The following is a 22,420-nucleotide window of genomic DNA, read 5'->3' on the forward strand; positions in this document are numbered from 1 at the left end:
GATGAGAAGGGGGTGACAGAGGATGAGATGGTTGGATGGCATCATTGACTCAATGGACATGAGTTTGAGCAAACTCCGGGAGATGGTGAAGGACAGGGAAGCCTGGCGGGCTGCAGTCCATGGAGTTGCAGAGTCAGACCCAACTGAGCCACCTAACAACAATGACTAATGGCACTGAACATCTTCTCATGAGTTTATTGGCCATTTGTATGTCTTCTTTGGAGAAATATCTATTCAAGTCTTGTACCATTTTTTAAAGTGATTGTCTCTTTTGGTTGAGTCGTAAGAATTCTTTATATGTTCTAGAGCCTTATCATATATATGCTTCTCCTATTTCCTGGTTTGACTCTTCACTCTCTTATATAGTCTTTTGATATAGAGAAGTCTTATATTTGTTTCTTGGGTTGTTGTGTTTTTGGTGTCATAGCTAATAATAACAGCTAATAATAAGCAGCTAATAACATCTGCTATGAAGATGTACCCCTATGTTTTCTTCCAAGAATTTTATGATTTTAGCTCTTAGGTGTTGGCTATTGAGTGCTGAGTGGATTTTTGTGTATGATGTGAGATGGGGATTAGACTTTATTATTTTGTACACGAAGATCCAGTTGTCCCAGCACCACTTGTTGATCTATTACTTTCATAACTACAAAAATAGATTTAAAAAAATAAGCCTGCTCTTGGGTTTAAACTGGAGTAGATATTGCTGAACAAGGACATCCCTTTGGGTCTAGAGGCTGTCCTGGTCTCCCCTTCCTACTCCTGGGGCAGTAGAGCCCTGCCCCAGTCCTTTGTCCCTTCCAGCACTTGCACCTCAGTGGGCAGATCATCAGCCTCAAGCCGGAGGCCTTAGTGATGGGCATGGAGCAGGAGGCAGGCTCGCCTGGGTGCTGCGGGAGGAGCAGCCCACCCTGGCATAAAGGGCATGGATTGTCTGCAGGCTTGGCCACAGCAAAGGCCACTGGCTCTGCAGGGCTGATCCAGCCTGGGGAAGCTAGACCAGGTCAGGCAAGGCCATCAGAGAGACCCATCTCTCCCTGGGATCAGGGAACCAGTGGATGGGGGTACAACCTTCCCCTCTTAGTTCAGCCTTTTGGTCTGGAGGCTGGGTAGGGCATGGCTCCTAGGGTTTGGGCTGTCCCTGCCCCCACCTGCTGCCCCAAGCCCTTTGGATCCAGTCACCACCGCCCCCACTTTTCCTCCCACTTGCTTCATTCCACCTGTCCCACAGGTAGCCACTGGGGCTCTGCCATCTCTGCCCCATCCTGGGCTGTGGGCTGGGAGCAGGAAGGGGGTCAGGGCTCCCTGTGGCCCTTCTTGGAGCCAATCTAGGTCCTAGGGGTCAGAACTGTCACTTTGTGCTTCCTTCTGGCTGGAGCCCCCCCCATCTCCCTATTTGCTCCTTGTATCCACACACCGCCCTCTCCCTGGGTCCTCCCAGACCTGTGCCCTCCAGGCCCCACAGGCAGCCCTTCCAACCTCAGTCCCTGCTACCCATTCCTTCCTCCTTTCCTCCTGGAGGCCACCCAGTCCAGGGGCCCGATGGACAGCTCCTCTATCTGCTGCTCGCAGATTCCCTCCGGGTCCTGCAGGCTCAGAGGTTGCTGCTATGGGACATCGCCTCCCTGTGCCCCCGCCCCCTCCCCCCAACCTGTTGCTATTTGCCCCAACCTGGGGCCTGAGTGAGGCGTGGCTAAGAGCAGTGCAGTGGCCAGCCAGGGAAGGACTGGGGGCTGGAAGACCACTGGGGGCTGGCAGAGGGGATCCCTCTGCTGGTGGGTCTGGCACGGCCATCTCAGCCAGGGGCTTGGAACAGAGCTGGCAACCACACAACCTGTGCTGGCAGCGGCTGCTCACATGGCCAGGCTAGACCTGCAGCTGCACCCTGCTCTCCAGGTGAGGCACGATGCCCCTTCCCAGGTTGGGGCAGCCGAGGAGGCTGGCTGAGCCCAACACAGCACACACTCCCAGTCACTTGGGTACCTTGCCTAGGGGGCACCTTGGCTAGGGGGCACCTTGCAAATGCTTATACTCCAAACTCTTTGTCCAGGTCCCTGACCCCCAAGCGCAGTCGTGCTTTCTTAGACCCCATCTTCTTTCTCTGGCCATCTTGGGGTAGCTCTGTCCCCGCTCAGGGCCCCCGAGACAATCCTCCTGTTCGTGACCCCAAGGCACCCCTGCATCCCAGGCTCCCTGAGGACCCTCAATGCCCTGGGCCCCTTGCACAGTGGGCCTCCCCGTGGAGTCCCGCTTTCCCCCACTCCCATACCTGGGCCCGGATAAGTCCTGCAGCGCCTCAGGCCCAGGCCATGGAGAGCTTTGCCTGCTCTGGGGTCTGGAATGGTGCCCGGAACAGAGCAGGCACTTCATGAATGCAGGTGAGTGAGGACATTTGAGGAAGGGCACCTTCACACACCGTCCAGCCTCCTCTCCACCCCCATAGCCCATTTCCCATGCAGCGGCCAGAGGGAGCCTCCCAACCGCCCCCCGCCTGTGCCCCCCACCTACCCCCGGGGCCCAGGCCTCTTATCTCTCTTCATCGGCCACCATTCAGGTCTCACTTACTCAGATGGGCTGCCTGGTGGCCCAGACAACTTAGTCCTGGCCATGCACTCAGCCCCTGACCTTGCTTTGGCCAACTCTCTCAATCTTACCCTCGACGGGGATCTGCCTACTTGATTAGGGGTGAGCTGGGTGTGGGTTTTTTGATAATTGGTTTTGCTGTCTAGGGCTCCAACTTGGCTCACCTGGGCTGCCTTCTCTGAGGTGGTATCCAGATTTATAGCTCCCCACTCACCCCCTAATCTCAACTTGGAGCATCTCAGCCCCAGGGGACAGAGGTCATGCCTCAGCCCCTGCCTGGCCCCTGGAGGCCTGGGAAAGTCCTCCTGAGGTGGGGGATGGATGTCTCAGCCCACCCTGTGCTTGGCTTTCACCAGGCTGGCATGGACAGCTAGAGGACACGGCCAGGTGTTGGTAAGGAGCCAGGCCAGGAGCCACTGAGGGGCCGAGAGGGTGGACTGGGCTTCGTGCCAGGCTGAGCGTCGGTACAGCCACAGAGAGGAAAGGCCTTGCTCAACCTTCCTGCACTGACCGCAGCCCTCCTCCTCCCGGTGACTCAGCACAGCTTGGTGGAATGCCTGGGGGCGCTCAGGGGTGGGCAGGACACAGCCAGTCCCTTGCCCCTTGAGCGCCAGCTCGCGGGTGGTTTCCAGGAAGGCATGCAAGTGGGTCCTGTCCCTGCTCTGCTTGGCCAGTCCAGCCCCTGGCCTCCCTCTCCTTTGGACTCCTCACTTTCACCCCAGAGTGTGGACCTTATCGTCTCTGGTGACTGGAATTCTGCAGCCCAGAACCCCACCAGCCCAGAACCGCCCCACGGGCTGGAATGGACAGCAAAGTGAGGTGGACACCAGCCCCCTGGGCAAGGAAGCTGTGGGGGTCAGTTGACCTGGTGAGGCACACCCCCTCTTGGTTCCCACTCATTGGGCAGCTCGTCCCTTTGACATCGGTCTCACAAGGAATACCCTCCTCTGTCCTGCCCACGTCCAGAGCCCGGCTTCTGCCTCCAGGCCTTGACCTCTAGGAAATGGCTATCTTGGGCCCCCTCTCCACTCATCTCTTCCAGGAGCACTGTGCTTGCCACCAGAGGCCCTTCCTGGTTGTGGGCCATGAAGATGCCCTCCCCTGCCCCAGTTTGCTGCCCAGTTCACAGGGCATTGCTTGTTTGGGGACACGTGCAGGGACCATCCAGCTGGCTGACCATGGCCTGGCACATACTTGGGGGAGGGGTGAAGGACATCTCCCACAAAGCCCCCACTGGTCCCTATTTCCTTGGGACCCCAAGGATTGGCCCAGCCCCTTCTGGAAGTCCACTGGGGCACTCAGAGGTCCAGGCAGCAGGTAGCAGCCTGGCCTTTCCTGCCCTGGGGCCTGTGAGCAAGTGGGTAGGTCATTGCAGCCCAGCACAGCACCTTCCTAATCCTAGGGGAAAGTGACTTGCTCAAGGCATGTGCCCAAGCTGGCCCCATCCAGATCCCTGTGATTTTGGGGACCCCATAAGAGGCCTGCAATAGGGCTCCCACTGTGAGGTCAGCTCCCAGCACCATGAGTGCCGTGGCCAAAAATTGGAGGAAGGACCTGGAGTCATGGAACAGTCAGGACGAGGGCCTCGACAGGCAGCTCTTTGTTCTCTCTGCCACCACTAGGGGGCACTGTCCTGGGAGGACATCCAGCTGCCAGGCCAGTCTGCCCACACAGATCAGATCAGATCAGATCAGTCTCTCAGTCGTGTCCGACTCTTTGCGACCCCATGAATCACAGCACGCCAGGCCTCCCTGTCCATCACCAACTCCCGGAGTTCACTCAGACTCACGTCCATCGAGTCAGTGATGCCATCCAGCCATCTCATCCTCTGTCGTCCCCTTCTCCTCCTGCCCCCAATCCCTCCCAGCATCAGAGTCTTTTCCAAGGAGTCAACTCTTCGCATGAGGTGGCCAAAGTACTGGAGTTTCACCCACACAGGGGTCACTCAATGATTACCCAGGACAGACAACATTCCAGGATCTGGGGGCCAGAGCCCAAGTCCAGCCCTTTGATGGGTGGCCATCCTGGTTGACCACCCCGCCCCCCCCACAATGAGCTAGCCTGCCACCCAGTGTTGACATCTGCTCTGAGCTTAGGTGTGTGTGTTGGCGGGGAGGAGGGGGGGGGAGGGGAGCGCCAATGGGAGCAGGATGGCTGACCACCCCCCCTAGGCTGGCAGCCTTGGCCCACTCCTGAGGCCCCCTGGCCTCAGTTTCCTCATCTGTAAAGTGTGGAGAGTTCTAGAATCACTCGAGTGTGGCTATGAGGGCTCCATGCGATATGGGCGCCATCCCAGATGACATACTGGGAAGCAGAGCCCCTCAGAGCCCACTGGCTTCTCAGGAAGGTCCAGCACTAGCTCTTTGCCAGCCCTTCCATGGCCCTGCAGTGTTCTTATTATCCCACAGGCATTGTACCCTCATAGGCTCCCACTGTATGCTTGGGGTGCAGGGGGAGTTTGATCCTGGCTATGCTAGTCACGGAGGTGCTGGGCAGGGAGTTAACCTAAACTCCCACTGTTCTGTTACCACATCTGTGAGTATAGGGTGGCCTGTGGGGAACTGGCCCTGGATAGCTATCATCCCAGGGGAAGCAGTCTGTAGCAGGTTGAATGGTGGCCCGGAAAAGATGTGTTCTGGTCCCAGAACTTCAGCATGTGACCTTCCTTGGAAATAGGGACTTTTAAAAATGTATTTATACATTTGGCTGTTCCAACTTTTAGTTGTTGCACACAGGATCTTCAGTCTTTATTGTGGCATGAGAGATCTTTAGTTGCAGCACGTGGGATCTAGTTCCCTGATTGGGTATCAAACCTGTGCTCCCTGCATCGGGAGTTGTGGAGTCTTAGCCACTGGACAATCAGGAAGTCACTGGAAATAGGATCTTTATAGATGTAATTAATTAAGATGAGGTCACATGGGAGCGGGGTGGGTCTAGCCCAATAGGGCTGGTGTCTTTGGAAAAGAACCTGTGAAGACAGACCTGGGAGAAGGCCACGTGATGAAGGCGGAAGAGAGTGGAGTGATGTACCAATGGGCTGAGGGGCACCAAGGAGATCGCCACTAGATACCTGAAGCTGGAAAGGGTGGGTCAGGATTCTATCCAGGGCCTTTGGAGGGAGAAAAGCCCTGCGGACACCTTGATTTGGGCTTGTGGCCTCCAGAACTGTTGTCTCACGCCCCCAGTTTGTGGTCACTATGCAGCCCCAGGACAGACACATGGTCCGTCACACTGGCTACAGTGTGGACGCAGCAGGCTGGCTGAAGAGTCACCTGCCTTACAGGGTGGGCAGAGGGCATTCTGGGTGGAAGAGGGGGTCTGGTCTGACCGGCAGGATGGTGAGCAGGTCGGGGGAGACAGACTTGGAGGATGTTGGGTCTGGCCTGACCTGTGGGAAGATCGGGCAGGGAGCTGGGTAGAGAGTGACCAGTATGTCCCTTCTCCCCTTCCATGAGGGTCTACTGAGCTCCTGGACACGGGGCACAGTTAAGGGGCTGAGCTCCAGAGCCCAAGTGGACAAAGTTGCAGACCCTAGTGGGGCTGTGGGCCCACCAGGAGTGACAAGGCCCTTTCCAGGGTGGTGAGGGCCCACCGCCGGCCTCCATCATTCTTGGGGTGGCGTGATGTGCAGGAGCAGGGGAGTACCATCCCTCTCTGGGCCCAGCACCCCAGAAGCCTTATCTGGGGCTCAAGTGAGGGAATCAGAGGTTCTGGGATATTGGGCGATTGAAGTGGTAGGAGCTGGCCCCACCATAGGAATCGAGGGCTACCCTTAGGGTTAGTGCCCAGGGTCAGGGTCAGGGTGGGGTTTATTGCAGGGACAGGGTTATGGTTGGGTGGGTCAGGGTTAGGGGGTAGAATTCGTGTTGGTGAAGTCACAGAGTTAAGGTCAAGGTCAGGGCTCAGGTTAGGGTTAGTGTCGGGGTAATTGGAGGGAGAGGGTCATGGTGGGGTTGGTCAAGTTTCACAACGTGGATGGTGAGGTGCAGAGCTCCTATTTGTTGTTAGGATTTATTTTTATTCAGAAGTGTGTATCCTCTTGGCCTTTTTGGTTTACACATACACACACATCCCAGGGGCCCTTCACTGGGGCTGACCCAGCACCCATGTAGTTCATATGTTGTTTCTGATCCTCAAATCCACAGGGAATGGAAGGCATTATTTCTACGTTATGGAGAAGAGCAAACAGAGTCCCAGAAAACTGTAACAAGAGGAGTGGGCCTGGGGTTTAAAGCCGGACTGCCCTTTGAAGCTGGGCTGGGGGCAGTGATGCTGCCCAGGGCCTATGGGATATAGGTTAAAAGTCATGCGGATCCTCTATGGCTTCCCCAGGCAGGAAGGCAGGGCTATTTTCACATGGTTTCTGTGCACTGATAGGATCACATCTTCCATTTTCCAGGAGGCTTGAATTATTGATCTGCCTGATGTTTAATAACCCCAGACCTCCCTCTAAGAGCTGCCTCTTAAAGCAGAGCCTTTCTTACTATTAACTGTGTTGAGATGTCTGGCAGGAACAGCTTGAGGACTGGCCCTGTGCAGCTAGAATGCCATCAAGGTGGAGAAAACACAGATGGAGAGGAGAGGCTGGACCAAAGACTATGTCCCCCTCTCTGCTGCCACCACTGCCTCTGCGCCCATTACTTCCTGGAGTTCCACAGTGCGATTGGCCAGGCAGGCTGAACATGGGTGTCTCCATTTGTTCGGACAGCTGGTCCTCTTCAGCTCCAGTAGACCTTCAGATACTGGGGAAGAGGGTCTCTAAGGATGGGGGCTTTGACATAATGGTTTGCTCGTTGCCTCTGTGAGGTGGTATTTTTTTTTTTTAACTCGTAACTGGACACACAAACACCAAAGCACACAAGTTATGAGTGCACACAAACACGAATTTTCATAAGCCAAGCACACGGTGCAACAGCGCCCAGAACAAGGGCGCTGGCCAGAAAGGCCATCCTGCCATGCTGAGCCCCGCTCTTCCCGGACACGCAGAGCTCACTGCTTGCCCGCCTCTCCCGGGGCCCCCTCGCAGTGTCTGCCTGTTTCACTGCCGGAGGATCCACGAGTGAAGACGCAGTTCTCGTGGTCTCGGACTTTCACTCCGCTCCACGCCCACGTGCAGCCTGGGCCCCTCCCAGGTACAGCTCCCTGTAGGCCCCACCCCGACCCGTCAGAGCCGCCAACAGCCTCGGGGCTACGAGACCGGCGGGATCTCGAAACCCGGCCACCTGCCATCCAATGGTCGAGTCTTCCTCGCTCTGGTGTACCTACCTGCGCGCCGGCGGGGCGCGAAGAATCCGGAACCAGATGTCAGGGTTCCCGTTTCCGACCGGCGGAACCCGAGCGCTGGACCGAGAGCGCCCGGACGGCGGCTGACAGACTCAGGTTACCATGGCATCGCGGAGAGACAAAAGGCTGCTCGGGGCCAGCGTTCCAGGTGAGGCGCGGGCGCGGGGGCGACGCGGCGGGGCGCCGAGGGGCCCCAGGGGCCCGCGACGCCAGAAGGTGTGGCCCTTTGGGTCGCTTTTCACGGGCGTCGACTCTTTTCTTGGAAAAACCCGAGACGTCCAAGTCCTGCCAGACGCCGCGCACTCCCTTGGGGCCACCCTGCAGGGCTGTGGGCACGAGAGCGGTGCCGGGCCCGCGGAGCCCGGTACACAGAGCCCGCCCGGGCTCTTCTCTGCAGCGCCCGTGTCGCAGGCGGGGTGGGAAGGCTGGGCGTTCGCTGGCGCCACACTTTGAGTGCTCTGCGTTGTTACTCGACCCCTTCAGGAATCTGAAGTGGTGGGCGCTGCAGAGATGGGAGAGTTTACCGGTTCCACAGCCAGTGAGGACAGGTTCAGACCCAGGCAGCCTGGTCCAGAAAAACTAAAGAAAAAAAATTGAGATTTACAAAAGAGTTGCAGAAGAAGGATAAAGATTGCCTCGGTACTTTTACCGAGGTGTCCCCAAATGTTAATCTCGTCTGTTCAGTTCAGTTCAGTTCAGTCGCTCAGTCATGTCCGACGCTTTGCAACCCCATGAATCGCCGCACGCATCACGAACTCCCGGAGTTCACTCAGACTCATGGCCATCCAGCCATCTCATCCTCTGTCGTCTCCTTCTCCTCCTGCCCCCAATCCCTCCCAGCATCAGAGTCTTTTCCAGTGAGTCGACTCTTAGCAGTAGGTGGCCAAAGTACTGGAGTTTCAGCTTTAGTATCATTCCTTCCAAAGAAATCCCAGGGCTGATCTCCTTCAGAATGGACTGGTTGGATCTCCTTGCAGTCCAAGGGACTCTCAAGAGTCTTCTCCAACACCACAGTTCAAAAGCATCAATCTTCGGCGCCCAGCCTTCTTCGCAGTCCAACTCTCACATCCATACATGACCACAGGAAAAACCATAGCCTTGACTAAACGGACCTTTGTTGGCAAAGTAATGTCTCTGCTTTTGAATATGCTATCTAGGTTGGTCATAACTTTCCTTCCAAGGAGTAAGCGTCTTTTAATTTCATGGCTGCAGTCACTATCTGCAGTGATTTTGGAGCCCCCAAAAATAAAAGTCTGACACTGTTTCCACTGTTTCCCCATCTATTTCCCATGAAGTGGTGGGACCGGATGCCATGATCTTCGTTTTCTGAATGTTGAGCTTTAAGCCAACTTTTTCACTCTCCACTTTCACTTTCATCAAGAGGCTTTTGAGTTCCTCTTCACTTTCTGCCATAAGGGTGGTGTCATCTGCATATCTGAGGTTATTGATGTTTCTCCCGGCAATCTTGATTCCAGCTTGTGTTTCTTCCAGTCCAGTGTTTCTCATGATGTACTCTGCATGTAAGTTAAATAAACAGGGTAATAATATACAGCCTTGACGTGCTCCTTTTCCTATTTGGAACCAGTCTTTTGTTCCATGTCCAGTTCTAACTGTTGCTTCCTGACCTGCATACAGATTTCTCAAGAGGCAGATCAAGTGGTCTGGTATTCCCATCTCTTTCAGAATTTTCCACAGTTTATTGTGATCCACACAGTCAAAGAGGCTTTGGCATAGTCAATAAAGCAGAAATAGTTCTTTTTAGCAAACTGAGGAAACTTAACTCATACAAAACCATGATCTAATGTACAGGATTTATTGAGACTCAGCAATTATCCCACGGATGACTTTTCTCTTTTACAAGATCCAATCCAGGACCGTCCGTGTTTTCTTTCTTATTCTTTAATCTGGAGCACTTCCTCAGTCATTCCTTGACTTTTATGAGTCAATTATTTTGTAGAATGCCCCTCAGTTTGGGTTTATCTGATGTTCCCTTATGATTACTTTTAAGTTGTGCATTTTTGGTAAGAAGAACCTTACCTGTGAAATTGTGTTTTTCTCTGCATCAGGAGTGGTATAGTGTCGATTTGTCCCATTACTGCTGATACTAACTTCGGTCGTTTGTGTTAGGAGATATCTACAAGGTGTTTCCATCATTGAATTACCATTTTTCCCGTGGGGAGTTAGTTACTTTGAAAGTGTGTAAATATATTGTTTAAAATCACTAATTTTAGCATACAGAAGTGAGCATTTTCTGAAACAATTGTTAAGTGTTGCTTTTGCCACAGAGTGATTTTTTCATTTCCATTATTTTTACTTTTAAGTTGGAATTCTACTGTAAGGAAGAACCTTCCATATTTTAATTTATTCAGTTATTTATCTTGGCGTGGACATTTTAATTTTATTTCATAGGTTGTAGACCATTACTAATGGCTTCCAAGGTGACTCTGGTAAAGAATCTGCCTGCCAATGCATGAGACTCGAGAGATGGGGGTTCAATCCCTGGGTCAGGAAGATCGCCTGGAGCAGGAAATGGCAACCCACTCCAGTATTCTTGCCCGGAAAATTCCATGTACAGAGGACCCTGGCCAGCTACAGTCGATGGGGTTGCAAAGAATCACACAAGACTGAGCGTGCACACACAGAAATCCATTACTGTCATTTATTCTGTTGCTCTGTTGTGCAGATTGGGCCCATTCAGGTTGGCTTCCGTGTCCTTTTTAGCCTATCCCCAACATTTTGAGCACTTCCTTATTTTCTGGTACCATAGGATATTCTGGACTCAATCTTGTGCTTTCCTTGACCTAACCTGGAATCAGAAATTTCTCTAAGGAGTGTTGGTTCCTTTTAATTTAGAAGATTTTTTTTTTTAGAAACCAAGATCTTTGGAGGTATGCTCATTGCTACTGGAGGATTATTACTTCTTGGCTGTCTCAATGGGTAGTACTAGGAAACATAAATTTGTGTATACCCTATACATCTGTATCTATTTCTATATCTGTATATATATTAAAAACTGAGGTTATACCTCCAATTTCAATCAGTCACCACAGGGTTCTTTCTATTAATACATTCCTTTTTGCTCTCTAACTCTGGCTCCCATTGTCTCAGTCTGGTCTGGTCTTTGTCCCCCAGTCATGTCTGACTCTTTGCAACCCCAGAGACTATAGCCCACCAGGCTGCTCTGTCCATGGAGTTCTCCAGGCAAGAATACTAGAGTGAGTTGCCATTTCCTTCTCCAGGGGATCTTCTCGACCCAGGGATCGAACCTACATCTCCTGCACTGGCAGGTGGATTCTTTACTGCTGAGCCACAGGGAAGCCCTATTGTCCTCAGCGTGTTTGCCTTTTTGCTCAGTCCTAGACTAGTTTCAGTATTGCCAAGCCATATTTCTGTGAAAAACAAACCTACTTAAGTAGAGTATGATATTTGCATGTGATTGTTTTTTATTTTTTCTTTAAATATATAGTCAAAATCTATTTTACAAAGTTGCCTTAGTGTATTTATGTTATTAATTTGTAATAAAGTTAGGTTCATTTGTTTCTGGTTATATTTCACTTTGAGTCCTTATTGATTCCACTCCCCACCCCCACCCCCCGTGCTGTGCAGTTTGTGGGATCTTAGTTCCCCAACCAGGGATTGAACCTGGGCCCTCGGTGAAAGCACGGAGTCCTGACTACTGGACTGCCAGGGAATTCCCAAGTCCTTATTGATTTTAAGTCTTGGTATATGAAACATTTATGTGGTTCTAAAAGTATGAGCAGATTATCAGCTCTTAACTACAAGACTGTTCCGCTTATCTCCTATCATTTATTTGCTTTTTTGGGTGGGGTGGGGGAGGCATAGGAATTTGGCAGCTGTAAATTTGGATAAAAAAAAGCGCTATATTCTCCTCACTTGAACAGTATCCCTCATCCCCAGCAAGTTCCAGTGATGGAATTAAGATCCATCTGCTGCTCTTCTCTCACCTCAGGTTTTACAAATGGTTGTGGGTACTATTTGGCAGTCCGTGAAGGACAGGAGTCACAGGCCCATAATTTTCACCCTCTGGATCCCCTTAATGATCACCTGTACTGAGCTTCGTTCACTCAGGGGTTCCAGAGGGTGCCAGCCTTGAGTTCTTTGTCCCGAATACAGAGATGAGCCGTCTCTGGACTTTCTTTCAAGTCCCACAAACATGTTTCATAGATTGAGCTTATTAAATATATTTACAGAGCACCAGTAAGACAACATTCTGTATCTGACTTTGAGCCTTTACAAACGGCGTTTTGGGTAACTGCTTAGGTTTTATTGAGGTCATGCAATGTATTTTCAGTTAAGTACTTGTCAGTGTTTATTCTAAAACAGTTGCTCTGAGTTTTTGGTCAGGTGAACAAAAGTATGATCAGTTCCATTGTCATATCTGCAATCAGGTAGCCTGTGAGTTCCTCTCTGACTTGGACATGCGTTGCTCTAATGATTTGGTCATCTTGGCAAGGGCTGAGATTGGCAAGGACAGAATCATTTTCCCAGGCTCCTGCCCTATATATCTGGCTTGCAGTCCCAACAGACAGAATGCCAGAGAGGTGGGGCCCTGCCAGGGCAGAGCAGGGCAGGGCAGGCCCATCTGCAGAGCCCACTTGGTTTGGAAAGCCTTTTCTCTTCCATGGAGCTCCTTTTCATAATTCCTTAGGACTCATCCTTTGCCCCAAACTCTTTTTAAGTATGATACTGGCTGTCAGGAGATGCTTGGCCTTTCCTCCTCGCAGCCCTTTCCCTGTTGTTATCCGTGAAGAGACACCTCGGAGTCTCTCACTGCCTGGGCAGGCCGACTTCTGAGCCTTTTTCTTCCTGGTCCCTTTGATCTGACAAGGATGGTCCTGCACGGTCAGGGTCAACCGCTGCAGACCACTGCTGGGTTTGGGGTAAGAGAGTGAGTGAGTGCCCAAGCTCTTCCGCACTGTCCACTATCTACTGTGTAGTCTGGCGGCGTCAGTGCACCAGGGGTGCCTTCCAGCTCACTCAGGACTGAGGTGTTCTTCCAGATGGGGCTTCTGCTGCTTGTGTCTGCAGCCTGCAAATTTTCCATGTTTGGGAAACCAAGGCTTTCGTGAGGAGTAATTTCCCTCTTCCTAAAACCCAGGGGTTTCCAAGGGCCTTTTAGAACTGACAGATTACTCTTCTTTAGATTTAAAAAAACAAAAACGAAGTTTAGAAAGCTCAGCATTTTACAGATGAGAACATCAGAGTGATGAGACGACCTAGCATAGTCCTGCTGAGCCCACTGGTTCTCTTTGAAGACCGTGAGTGCTATGGGCCAAGCTGAGTTGACAGCGGGCTCCCCACCTACCACCTACCAGTTTCCCCAGTTTTGTTTGGTCCCTCCCGGAAACTGGATGCTTGCTGGGGATGCCTGCTGGCTGACAGACAGATTGGGTCCAGATTTTGAATCTGGTGTTTAATAAAAGCTGTTAATCTCAGCCTCGGCGCTTTTAGGATTTATAACGGAAGCAGGGCAGGCTGTCTGTGTTGGAGTGGGAAGGAAAGGAGCGCGAGCGCCGGGCATGTCAGGGTGCAGTGGAGCGCGCACAGTAGAAGCTGGTTTCTTTCTGGGGATTTTATTTATTTTTTGGCAGTGCTGGGTTTTCACTGCTGTGCGGGCTTTTCTCTGGTTGCAGAGAGCCAGGGCAACTCTCTAGTTGCAGTGTGCGAGCTTCTCATTTCGGTGGCTTCTCTTGTTGTGGAGGATGGGCTCTAGGACATGCTGGCTTCATCAGTTGCGGCATGTGGGCTCAGCCGTTGTGACTCGCTGGCTCTAGAGCACAGACTCGATAGTTGTGGCACACGGGCTTAGTTGCTCAGAGGCATGTGGGATCTTCCCAGATCAGGGATTGTACCCGTGTCTCTTGCACTGGCAGGCGGATTCTTGACCACTCAGCCACCAGAGACGCCCCCTAGATGTCTTCATATACTGTGCCAAACAGGTTGAACTCTTTTTTCAACAAGGCCATGTGCCGTGGGCACAGTATCACATGATCAGATTTTTATACTGGAAGCATAATTCCCATGGGTGGCTGTGCGATCGGTGCATTTAAGAGGCAAGCCTACGGGCGTCCTTAGAAGAGGGAGCCCTTTTGACCTCACAGACCTTGGCCTGCTGTCTCCATAAAGAACCATAGTGATGACTCACGGGCACTTCATCAATGATCACAGTAGCATCAGTATCATTTAAAGTTGTATATTTGCTTAAAGACTGATTCTTTGCCTGTGATTGTGCATAGGTATGTGAGTGGCCTGTGAATGCATGATTTCTGTTGACAAGTGAGTCCTGTGCCAGACCCCAGAACTTGCTAGGCCACCCACCAGCTCGCACTCACACAGCCCCACCATAGGCAGTCAGGTTTGTGCATATGTTGGGGTTTGTGGGGGCCCAGCCATTAGATGTCCAATTAGTGTGGGTGAACCTGAAATTTTAGAGGTCACCGAGTCACCTTGTTATCTCACTGAACTTTGCCTGAGCTTGGTGGCCAGCCTGACCTGCCGGAACCCTGGTTTCCCAGTGGTCCTGGGCACCCTGCACCAGGGCAGGGGCCACAGCTGAGCAGGATGTGAACCTCCTGAAGGCTAAGCAGAGCCACTTCTGCCATTTCCTGCTGCAGGCTGGGGCCTCCAACCACTCCCAGAAGTTACCTCCTCCTCCCTTTGTTTCTGTGCATCTCTGTCTTGTCCCAGCAAGGATGACAACTCTTTGGGGTGGGGACCTGGCCCCTATTTCTCCAGCAGGTGAAACAGCTCCTGACATGTAGTGAGTGCTGAATAAATACTTGTTAAATGAATAAATGAATGGATTTAAGAAAGTTTGCTATGTCTGTGCGAATTTTACAGTACTTAATATCATGTTTCTCTGGCTACAGCGATACACATCCTGCATGGAATAGAAGCAAGCATTTGTTCTCTGCTTCAGTGTGCCAGGCATTGGGGAACAGAACAGTGTACCCAGGACACACGGCAGGACATACTCGGGGAATCCCCTCAGCTGTCTGCGTGGGAGAAATACTTGGCACCTGACTGAATTTGAAGCCAGTAACTCCAGTTTTTTACTGAATTCAAAACTTGTTAAAGTGAATGTCGGTTTTCCTGTAGTTCATTGATACCTCCAGTAACACCTGTAAAGCTAAAGTTATTGTCGATCTAGAGTGACCGGAGCTGAAGGGCTGGCAATCAGAGTGTGGGGGGCTAGGGTATGTTGGAGTGGGGGAAGCCGCGGACGGGGTGGCAGAGGTGGGCCAGGCGAACTCAGTGGGTGCAGGGCTGTCCTCTGTGGCGGAGCACACAGGGCTGTGGGCACTTTAAGGAAGCCAAGCCTTTGGAGGAGGAGGAAGAAGGGTCTGGAAGGGCCCCAGGGAGCAGAGATATCTGCCTTCCCCCAGTTCCTCTGCTCTAGCCCCAGAGCCCCACGTTTATGATTGTCCTGGGATTTTTTTTTTCTATTTAGTTATTTAGTACATACTTTTGAGCGCCTCCTGTGTGCTGGAGTTCCAAGTATGGAATACCAGGTGGAACGTGTAGGAAAGAATGACACATAAGCAGTAAACCGCCGGCTCCTGACAAGCGCCAAGTGGAGAATTTGAATGTGAATGGGGCTCCGTCCTTGCACCAGTTTTGGAGGACTTCCTGGAGCGACACTTGAGTTGGTCTCAGTGACAGGAAGGAGCCGACATGTTGGTTTCCAGGCAGAGGGGCAGCTGACTGACAAGAAAGATTAGGCACCTCCCAGCCCCAAGGGTGGTGATCCAGGGACTGAGGAACAGGAAGCCCTTGTGGGTGTGGTGGCGAGGGAAGGCTTTTTTTTTTAACCCATCCCTTTGGTGGCCGTAAAAGGGCAGGTGTGTAGCAGAGGCGCCAGTTCAGGGTCTGGAGTCAGCGAGGCTCCAGGTGAGAGACGAGGGCGGCTGAAGGGCGGCCTGGGTGAGAGAGCAGGAATACAGGCTAGTTCCAGGCGTTTGGCTTGGGCAGCTGGATAGGGGCGTGCCATTGACAAGCTGAGGGCCATGGGGGCAGGGGCACACAGAATCAAGGGTGGCAGGCCCCGGGGTCTCCGTCAGGTGCCTGTGGGCAGGCTGAGACTGCCTAGCAGGAGCGGGCATGGAGGCCGGAGCTCTGCCCAAGGTCGGCCCAGCGGAGCTCCCCTCTGCTCCAGAGCCCTGGGGGGAGGCCGCCACCCGTCCCTGGTTAGGATAGCGCTATCAGGACACTTGCTTCCTCCTCCCTCCCTACTCTCAGAGGCCTGCTTCCTCCCTGATGCCCCTCGTCAGGGGTGCTTCCTCCGCCACGCAGTTATCAGCACACGCCTAGTGGACTTCTTATTCAGTTTCCACACGGACTGCCAGGGATTAGTGCCGGCCCCACAGGATGCCCCTGGCAAGTCCAGGGTGTCGTCTGTGCTTCTCCCGGCTGCTCTGAATCAGGGCAGGACCCCTCTCCTCAGGTTCAGTAATGTCCCAGAGCAGCTCACAGAACTCTGGGAAGTGTTCACTTACTAGATCACCAGTTTATTGTAAGTGGACACAATTCTGAGCGGCCAGATGGAAGAGCCGTACAGGACAAGGTAGGCGGGAGGGGCTGGGAGCTCGCACCCCCTCTCCCCCAGCACACTGTCCTCCGTGTTTCCACACCTTCACCAGCCTAGAGACTCTCCGAATCTGGTAGTTCAGGGATTTTTATGGGTGCTTTTGAACATATGCATAATAATTAGTCAAGCCCGTTCACCTGCCTTCACTGATCAAGGTGGTTTTAAGACTTGGATATCCTGCCAGCAACATGTAACCTAAACAATGTTTGCCTGAGTTGTTTTCCGGGACTTGGAGCCAGCTGCATCTAGTTTGAGCTGAGCCAGTTAAGACTGGATAAGATCGCTGACCCTCCAAAAGGACAAGTAGGAATGTCCGTTTGGTGACTTTTTGACATCGTAGAGTCAAAAACCCCACCCTCAACATGTGCAGAGGGGGACTTCCCTGAGGGTCTGGGCCCTGGTCCCTGGAACTGCTGAGCCCACATGCTCTGGAGCCCGCGCACCACAACGCAAGAGATGCCCATACCCCTCAGTAAAGTACCCTGCGTGTCGCAACTAAGCCTGATGCGGCCACGTGAGTTAATGAATTTAAAATAAACTTATGAGAACATCCTAGTGTGTAACTAGGATACTGTGGATAATAATAACTAGGATAACTGTGAAGATTGATTACCGGTCTTCTTTTTAATATTGACTTACTTGACTGCACTGAGTCTTAGTCATTGATTGCAGAATCTAGTTCCCTGACCAAGGATTGAACCCAGGCGCCCTACATTGGGAGTGCAGAGTCTTAGCCACTGGGCCACCAGGGAAGTCCCATTTCCCCTTTCCTCATGCTCCCCACACCTCTGACTCCCCTGCTTCTTTATTCCTGATCTCATAAATACCCCAAGCTGCTTGCCTCTGGGGGGGTGGATTTGAAATCCATCGGTCACTTGACTGTCTTACAAATAAAGACTGCAAACCTTTTTGTCTAAGGGAGTTTTGTTGTATGGGGGCAAAATGAATATAGTTGCCAGCCAGGAGGTTAAGTCCAGAGGGACTTTTTACCTGTGGCTAGTCGGCATCCCCCCTTCGGAGAAGGCAGTGGCACCCCACTCCAGTACTCTTGCCTGGAAAATCCCATGGACGGAGGAGCCTGGTAGGCTCCATGGGGTCGCTGAGAGTCGGACACAACTGAGCGACTTCACTTTCACTTTTCACTTTCATGCATTGGAGAAGGAAATGGCAACCCACTCCAGTGTTCTTGCCTGGAGAATCCCAGGGATGGTGGAGCCTGGTGGGCTGCCATCTCTGGGGTCACACAGAGTCGGACACGACTGAAGTGACTTAGTGGCAGCAGCAGCAGTCGGCCCCTTGCCGGTCCTGAAAGACTGTGGTCAAGTCTGAGCAGCTGCCTGGTCTGTTTTTTTCCAGGGACTGGCCCCTGAATCTCCCCAGGAAGGTGCTGCTGAGATTTGGTGCTTAGTTTTGTTTTGCAGCAAAGAGACAGGTTTTGGGTTTTGAGTATTTGGGTTTGGAAAATGTCTTTTGGTTGAGTAACCTCCTTTAAGGAAATGCACTTGTGCCTAGATTGTTTGGCTGCTGCTGCTGCTAAGTCGCTTCAGTTGTGTCCGCGTCTATGTGACCCCATAGACGGCAGCCCATCAGGCTCCCCCGTCCCTGGGATTCTCCAGGCAAGAACACTGGAGTGGGTTGCCATTTCCTTCTCCAGTGCATGAAAATGAAAAGTGAAAGTGAAGTCGCTCAGTCATGTCTGACTCCTAGCGACCGCATGGACTGCAGCCTACCAGGCTCCTCCGTCCATGTGATTTTCCAGGCAAGAGTACTGGAGTGGGGTGCCATCACCTTCTCCGGATTGTTTGGCAGTCTTGTGCAAATCATGGGTTGGAGGCCCACCTGGCAGGATTTTGACAATCCTGACTAGATTATACAGGCTGATTAAACCATTAGCCATTGGTAATTGATTTCAGCCTCCAGCTCCTCTCAGCTCCCTGAAGGTTGGGAGGTGGAACTGCAAGTTTCAACCCTCTAATCCTGTGGTTAGTTCCGCTGGCAACCAGCCCTCATTCATTGGTTATCCAAGGGCTTTCCAAACTCACATCATTAACTGACTCAGGTGTGGTTGAAAGAGGTTTGTTATAAATAATGGGAGACATCGTTTCACCCAGAGTTTTTTTTAGAAACTAGGAACAAAAACTCAGTATAACTAAAGACACCTGTTTAGCTCCTGTCATTTAGGAAATAAGGGTTTTAGGAGCCTGATGCCAGGAACCGTGGATGAAGACCAGTGTTTGCATCTGTTACTCTTGTGCCTGTGCCCTCTCCCTGTGGGGTGGGGCGGGGACTCCCCTCTGTGCCTCCTCTCTGGTGGAGTAACCCTGAGACTGGCTGGGCTGGAAGTGCATGCATCTCTTCCCCTCCGTGAGCCTGGCCCACACCCCCAGTGGACACCAGGCAAGAGTTGTGGATGGATATTTGTGTCCGAATTGAGCTCATCTCGGACCCCTGAGGATTTAGGGGTGCAATGACCAGTCTTAAGAAATAATGGTATTTGTCACACAGTTGCTGATGAGAGCATCTCCTGTGTAAGGTTCAGGGGGTCAGCACAGCAGGCCTGTGGGCCAAACTCAGCCTACCATTTTCTATCTTCTTTGGCTGCTTTCATGCAGAGTTAAGGCATTTCCATAGAGACCCTGTGCCCCACAAAGACCCAAATATTTACTTACCGGCCCGAAAAGGAACAAAGCTTGCCAGGCCCTGCCCTGCACAGTTCGTTGCCCTTACAGGAAGAACTACATAAGGAATTTGCCTAGATCTGTAAATGCCAGTGGCTTCGCCCGGGAGATCGCCGTACTTTTTCCACATGGAAGATGCAAATCCCATGATGGGTCCTGTCTTCCTTTGTGCTTTGCCTTCTAACAAGCCGCCCTTAGTACTTAGTAATTACCCGGCTGTTATTGCCCAATCCACTGTGCTTCATGTTGTGTTTTCTTATTTTATTTTTCTGTGTTCTGACCACTGCTGTGCTCAGCTCAGAGAAACAAATGTCTAGAAAGCTTGTTTCATTTTCCCACTGTCCACTGGGGTAGCCCAGCACACAGCACACATCTTCCAGAAAACACACCCTTATAGTTTGTTTAGTCCTGACGGAATATTTTGGGAGTCTGCAAATAGAAACCCAGACCATTCTGACAATTTCTCCTCTACTTTGTTTTTTCATATTGCTACCAGGATGTTATAGTAATAATTTTGATTACAATAGATAATTTTTTGGTGGGGTATGTATGGACTTGTTTTTTGTTTTTTTGTTGTCTTCCTCTAGAGTTTTATGTGTTGTACCATTAGTGATCACCTTTCACAGGGCAAAGAGTTCCCAACTCATCAACTAGGCAAGGCTTGGGCTGTCTGAGGACACAGGGCTGTCTGAGGATACAGGACTGTCTGCTTCTGCGGTGCTGGGGGCAGCAGCTCTGCAGGGGTCTGAGTTGAGGCCCCTCAAAGCACTCCATCACAAGAAACCCGATGCCATCAAAGCCTTGAACAACATGAAAAGTTTGTCCATTTCTTACCTCCACTGAGTTTTGGAAAGTAAGGGTTCATGGTAGAACTGTTGTTGGTTTTTGTTAGTAATTTCAGGAGTGAAATGAACTTCATGTCTCTGAAAAAAGTAGTGTTCTTTCTGGTTCAGGGAGTGTTTACTGTCAATGTAATGCTTAAAAAAAACAAACAAAAAAAGACCCTCAGGTTCTCTTGTTCTTGTTTCTGAGTTTGCCCGTGGATATTTACTTTACTTTGACCAAGGGAGACCAATATTGATGCTGCTGGTACCCCTCAGGGGAGGGGCTACATGGAACCTTCACAACCCACAGGGTGTCTTCACAGGCCCCTGAAATCCTGTTCCTGTTAGAAATTTCCCTCTGTCAGGAGGAGTTCTGTGAATGTGTATTGACCCTGTGGGTTGAGATGGCCTGGGACCGTATGTCTTTTCATCTTAAAAAAAGACCCTCTCAAAGTGAATCAGACATTTCAGATGCTTTGAGGACAGTGATACACAGAAGTTACGGCCAGACCCCACCTGGCCTTCCTGGAAAAGCCCTCACAGAGCCAGGCATCACTCACATTCCACCGTCTGTCCCGGAAGATGCTCATGGCACCTGGGCCAGCCTGCATCCCTCCGGGCCTGCTGTGTATCTGGTGGAGCGTGACCCATGGCCTCAGACTCGCTGCATAAATCAACCAGGGAGATATCACTCCCACTCCATCCCCACTCCACGCCCCCACAAGCGGTTTTGCACGTGACAATCCACCCCATCTCCGCCGGTGCTGGGACCAGGACAGTCATGGAGGTGCCCGGGTGGGGAGCAACTCTCGGCAGCCCTGCCCCACGTGTGGGCATCCTCAGTGGACATGGGAAGCAACAGATCTCCAGACACTTGTTGGAAATTTGACAGAGTGGTTTTATGCTGTTGAATCTATTAAAAAATTGGAGTGGTGTATTATGTATTTTTTTCCCTTTTTTTCCTAGCACTTCATTGTGTTTTTAAAAACGTGTCTGTGCACGATAGATTGGACCCAAGAGCAGAAGAGTATGCTCCTGGATGGTGGATCTCCAGAGCTTCATTCCAGCTCCAGGACTAGAGCATGGGGGTGGGAATGGGGCACTGGCTTTCCGGAGCCACATGGGACTGGCTGGAGCAGCCTTGGGTTTTCATTTGCAAAACAGAGCACTTCATGAAACTGGAAATGGCAACCCACTCCAGTGTTCTTGCCTGGAGAATCCCAGGGACCGCAGAGTCTATGGGGTCGCACAGAGTTGGACACGACTGAAGTGACTTAGCAGTAGCAGCAGCAGCAGTAGCACCTCTAAGTGAGCAAACAACATTCCCCGTCTTTCCTTCTCTTCCCTCTGTGATCCTGCACTTCCTGTGTGTTCCCTCTGCTGCAGGGTGAGGAGAGGGTAGAAAGAGCCTTGGAGTCTGGGTCTGTGTGCCCTTGCCCTGCTGGACCCTAAAGGAGCTGCCTTTGGCTCTCCAGAATTCACGGTGTGACCAGATGGCTGGTAGCTAGTCAGAGCATCCTCCTGCCTTAGTGGCAGCAGGCACTAAGGTGGGGATCTGAGGTGGGCGTTGTGGAGCACAGGTTTCCTAGCAGTGAACCCAGTGCCCGCCTTCTCTTTGCTGCAGTTGCTGACATGATGCCCCCACCCTCAGAGCAGGACCTGAACGCCCTGCTGGCTCGCAAGGAGGAGGAGTGGCGAGCGCTGCAGGCCCAGCGCACCCAAATGCAGGAGGTGGCCCTGCAGGACACACAGCGCCGACTGGAGGAGGCTCAGGGGAAGCTGCGGCACCTGCGGGAGGACTTCATCTACAACCTGCAGGTGCTGGAGGAGCGGGACCGGGAGCTGGAGCGTTACGATGCCGCGTTCGCCCAGGCCCGAGGGCTGGAGGAGGCCAGGCAGGCCGAGGTGAGCGAGCTCAAGATCGAGGTGGCCAAGCTGAAGCAGGCGCTGGCCAGTGAGGCCCAGCGGCTGGAGGACCTGCAGCAGCAGTACCAGCAGAGGCTGCAGGAACACCGCCTGGAGCTGGAGCGGGTCCACAGGTGAGGGCCAGCGGACCCCACGCCCCTGCCCTCCATGGGCCTCCTTCCCCACAGGGCTGCCCGGCTCCCACCTGCTCAGTGTTTGTCACAGGAAGGCAGGCAAGGCCATACCTGGATGTTTTTTTCTGGGTCCCAGTGCAGCTGAAATTAGTGGAGATTGGTTTAACTATTTGAAATTTTTTCCATGAGTTACAAATCTGAATTATTGTAATAAAACATATTTGAGCTTATAATTACAGTAAGTCCCCTACATATGAATGATACTCTGTTCTGAGGGCCTGTTTGTAAGTCCGACAAAGTTAGTCCAGGTACAGCTGGTAACTCGTCAGAGCATCCTCCTGCCTTGGTGGCAGCAGGCACTTAGGTGGGGATCTGAGGTGGGCTCTGAGTACTGTAATTGGTTTA

General features: G+C 52.0%; 1 protein-coding gene across 11 annotated transcripts in view; it reads left to right on the plus strand.

The window, feature by feature from the left end:
- Nucleotides 1-7,907: 7,907 nt before the first annotated feature.
- Nucleotides 7,908-22,420, plus strand: part of CCDC57 (coiled-coil domain containing 57) — a 110,566-nt gene continuing 96,053 nt past the window's right edge. For 9 of the 11 annotated variants that reach the window (XM_027517855.1, XM_027517858.1, XM_027517860.1 and 6 more), the window contains exons 1-2: nucleotides 7,908-8,014; nucleotides 21,601-22,015. In XM_027517855.1, the coding sequence (XP_027373656.1) occupies nucleotides 7,969-8,014; nucleotides 21,601-22,015 (461 nt within the window). In that variant the 5' untranslated portion in view covers nucleotides 7,908-7,968. Of the gene's footprint in view, nucleotides 8,015-21,600; nucleotides 22,016-22,420 lie in introns of those variants that run through there. The other 2 variants (XM_027517857.1, XM_027517861.1) reach the window with 2 other exon arrangements.

The sequence above is a fragment of the Bos indicus x Bos taurus genome, chromosome 19, assembly GCF_003369695.1.
Source record: "Bos indicus x Bos taurus breed Angus x Brahman F1 hybrid chromosome 19, Bos_hybrid_MaternalHap_v2.0, whole genome shotgun sequence".
Lineage (NCBI taxonomy): Eukaryota > Metazoa > Chordata > Mammalia > Artiodactyla > Bovidae > Bos > Bos indicus x Bos taurus.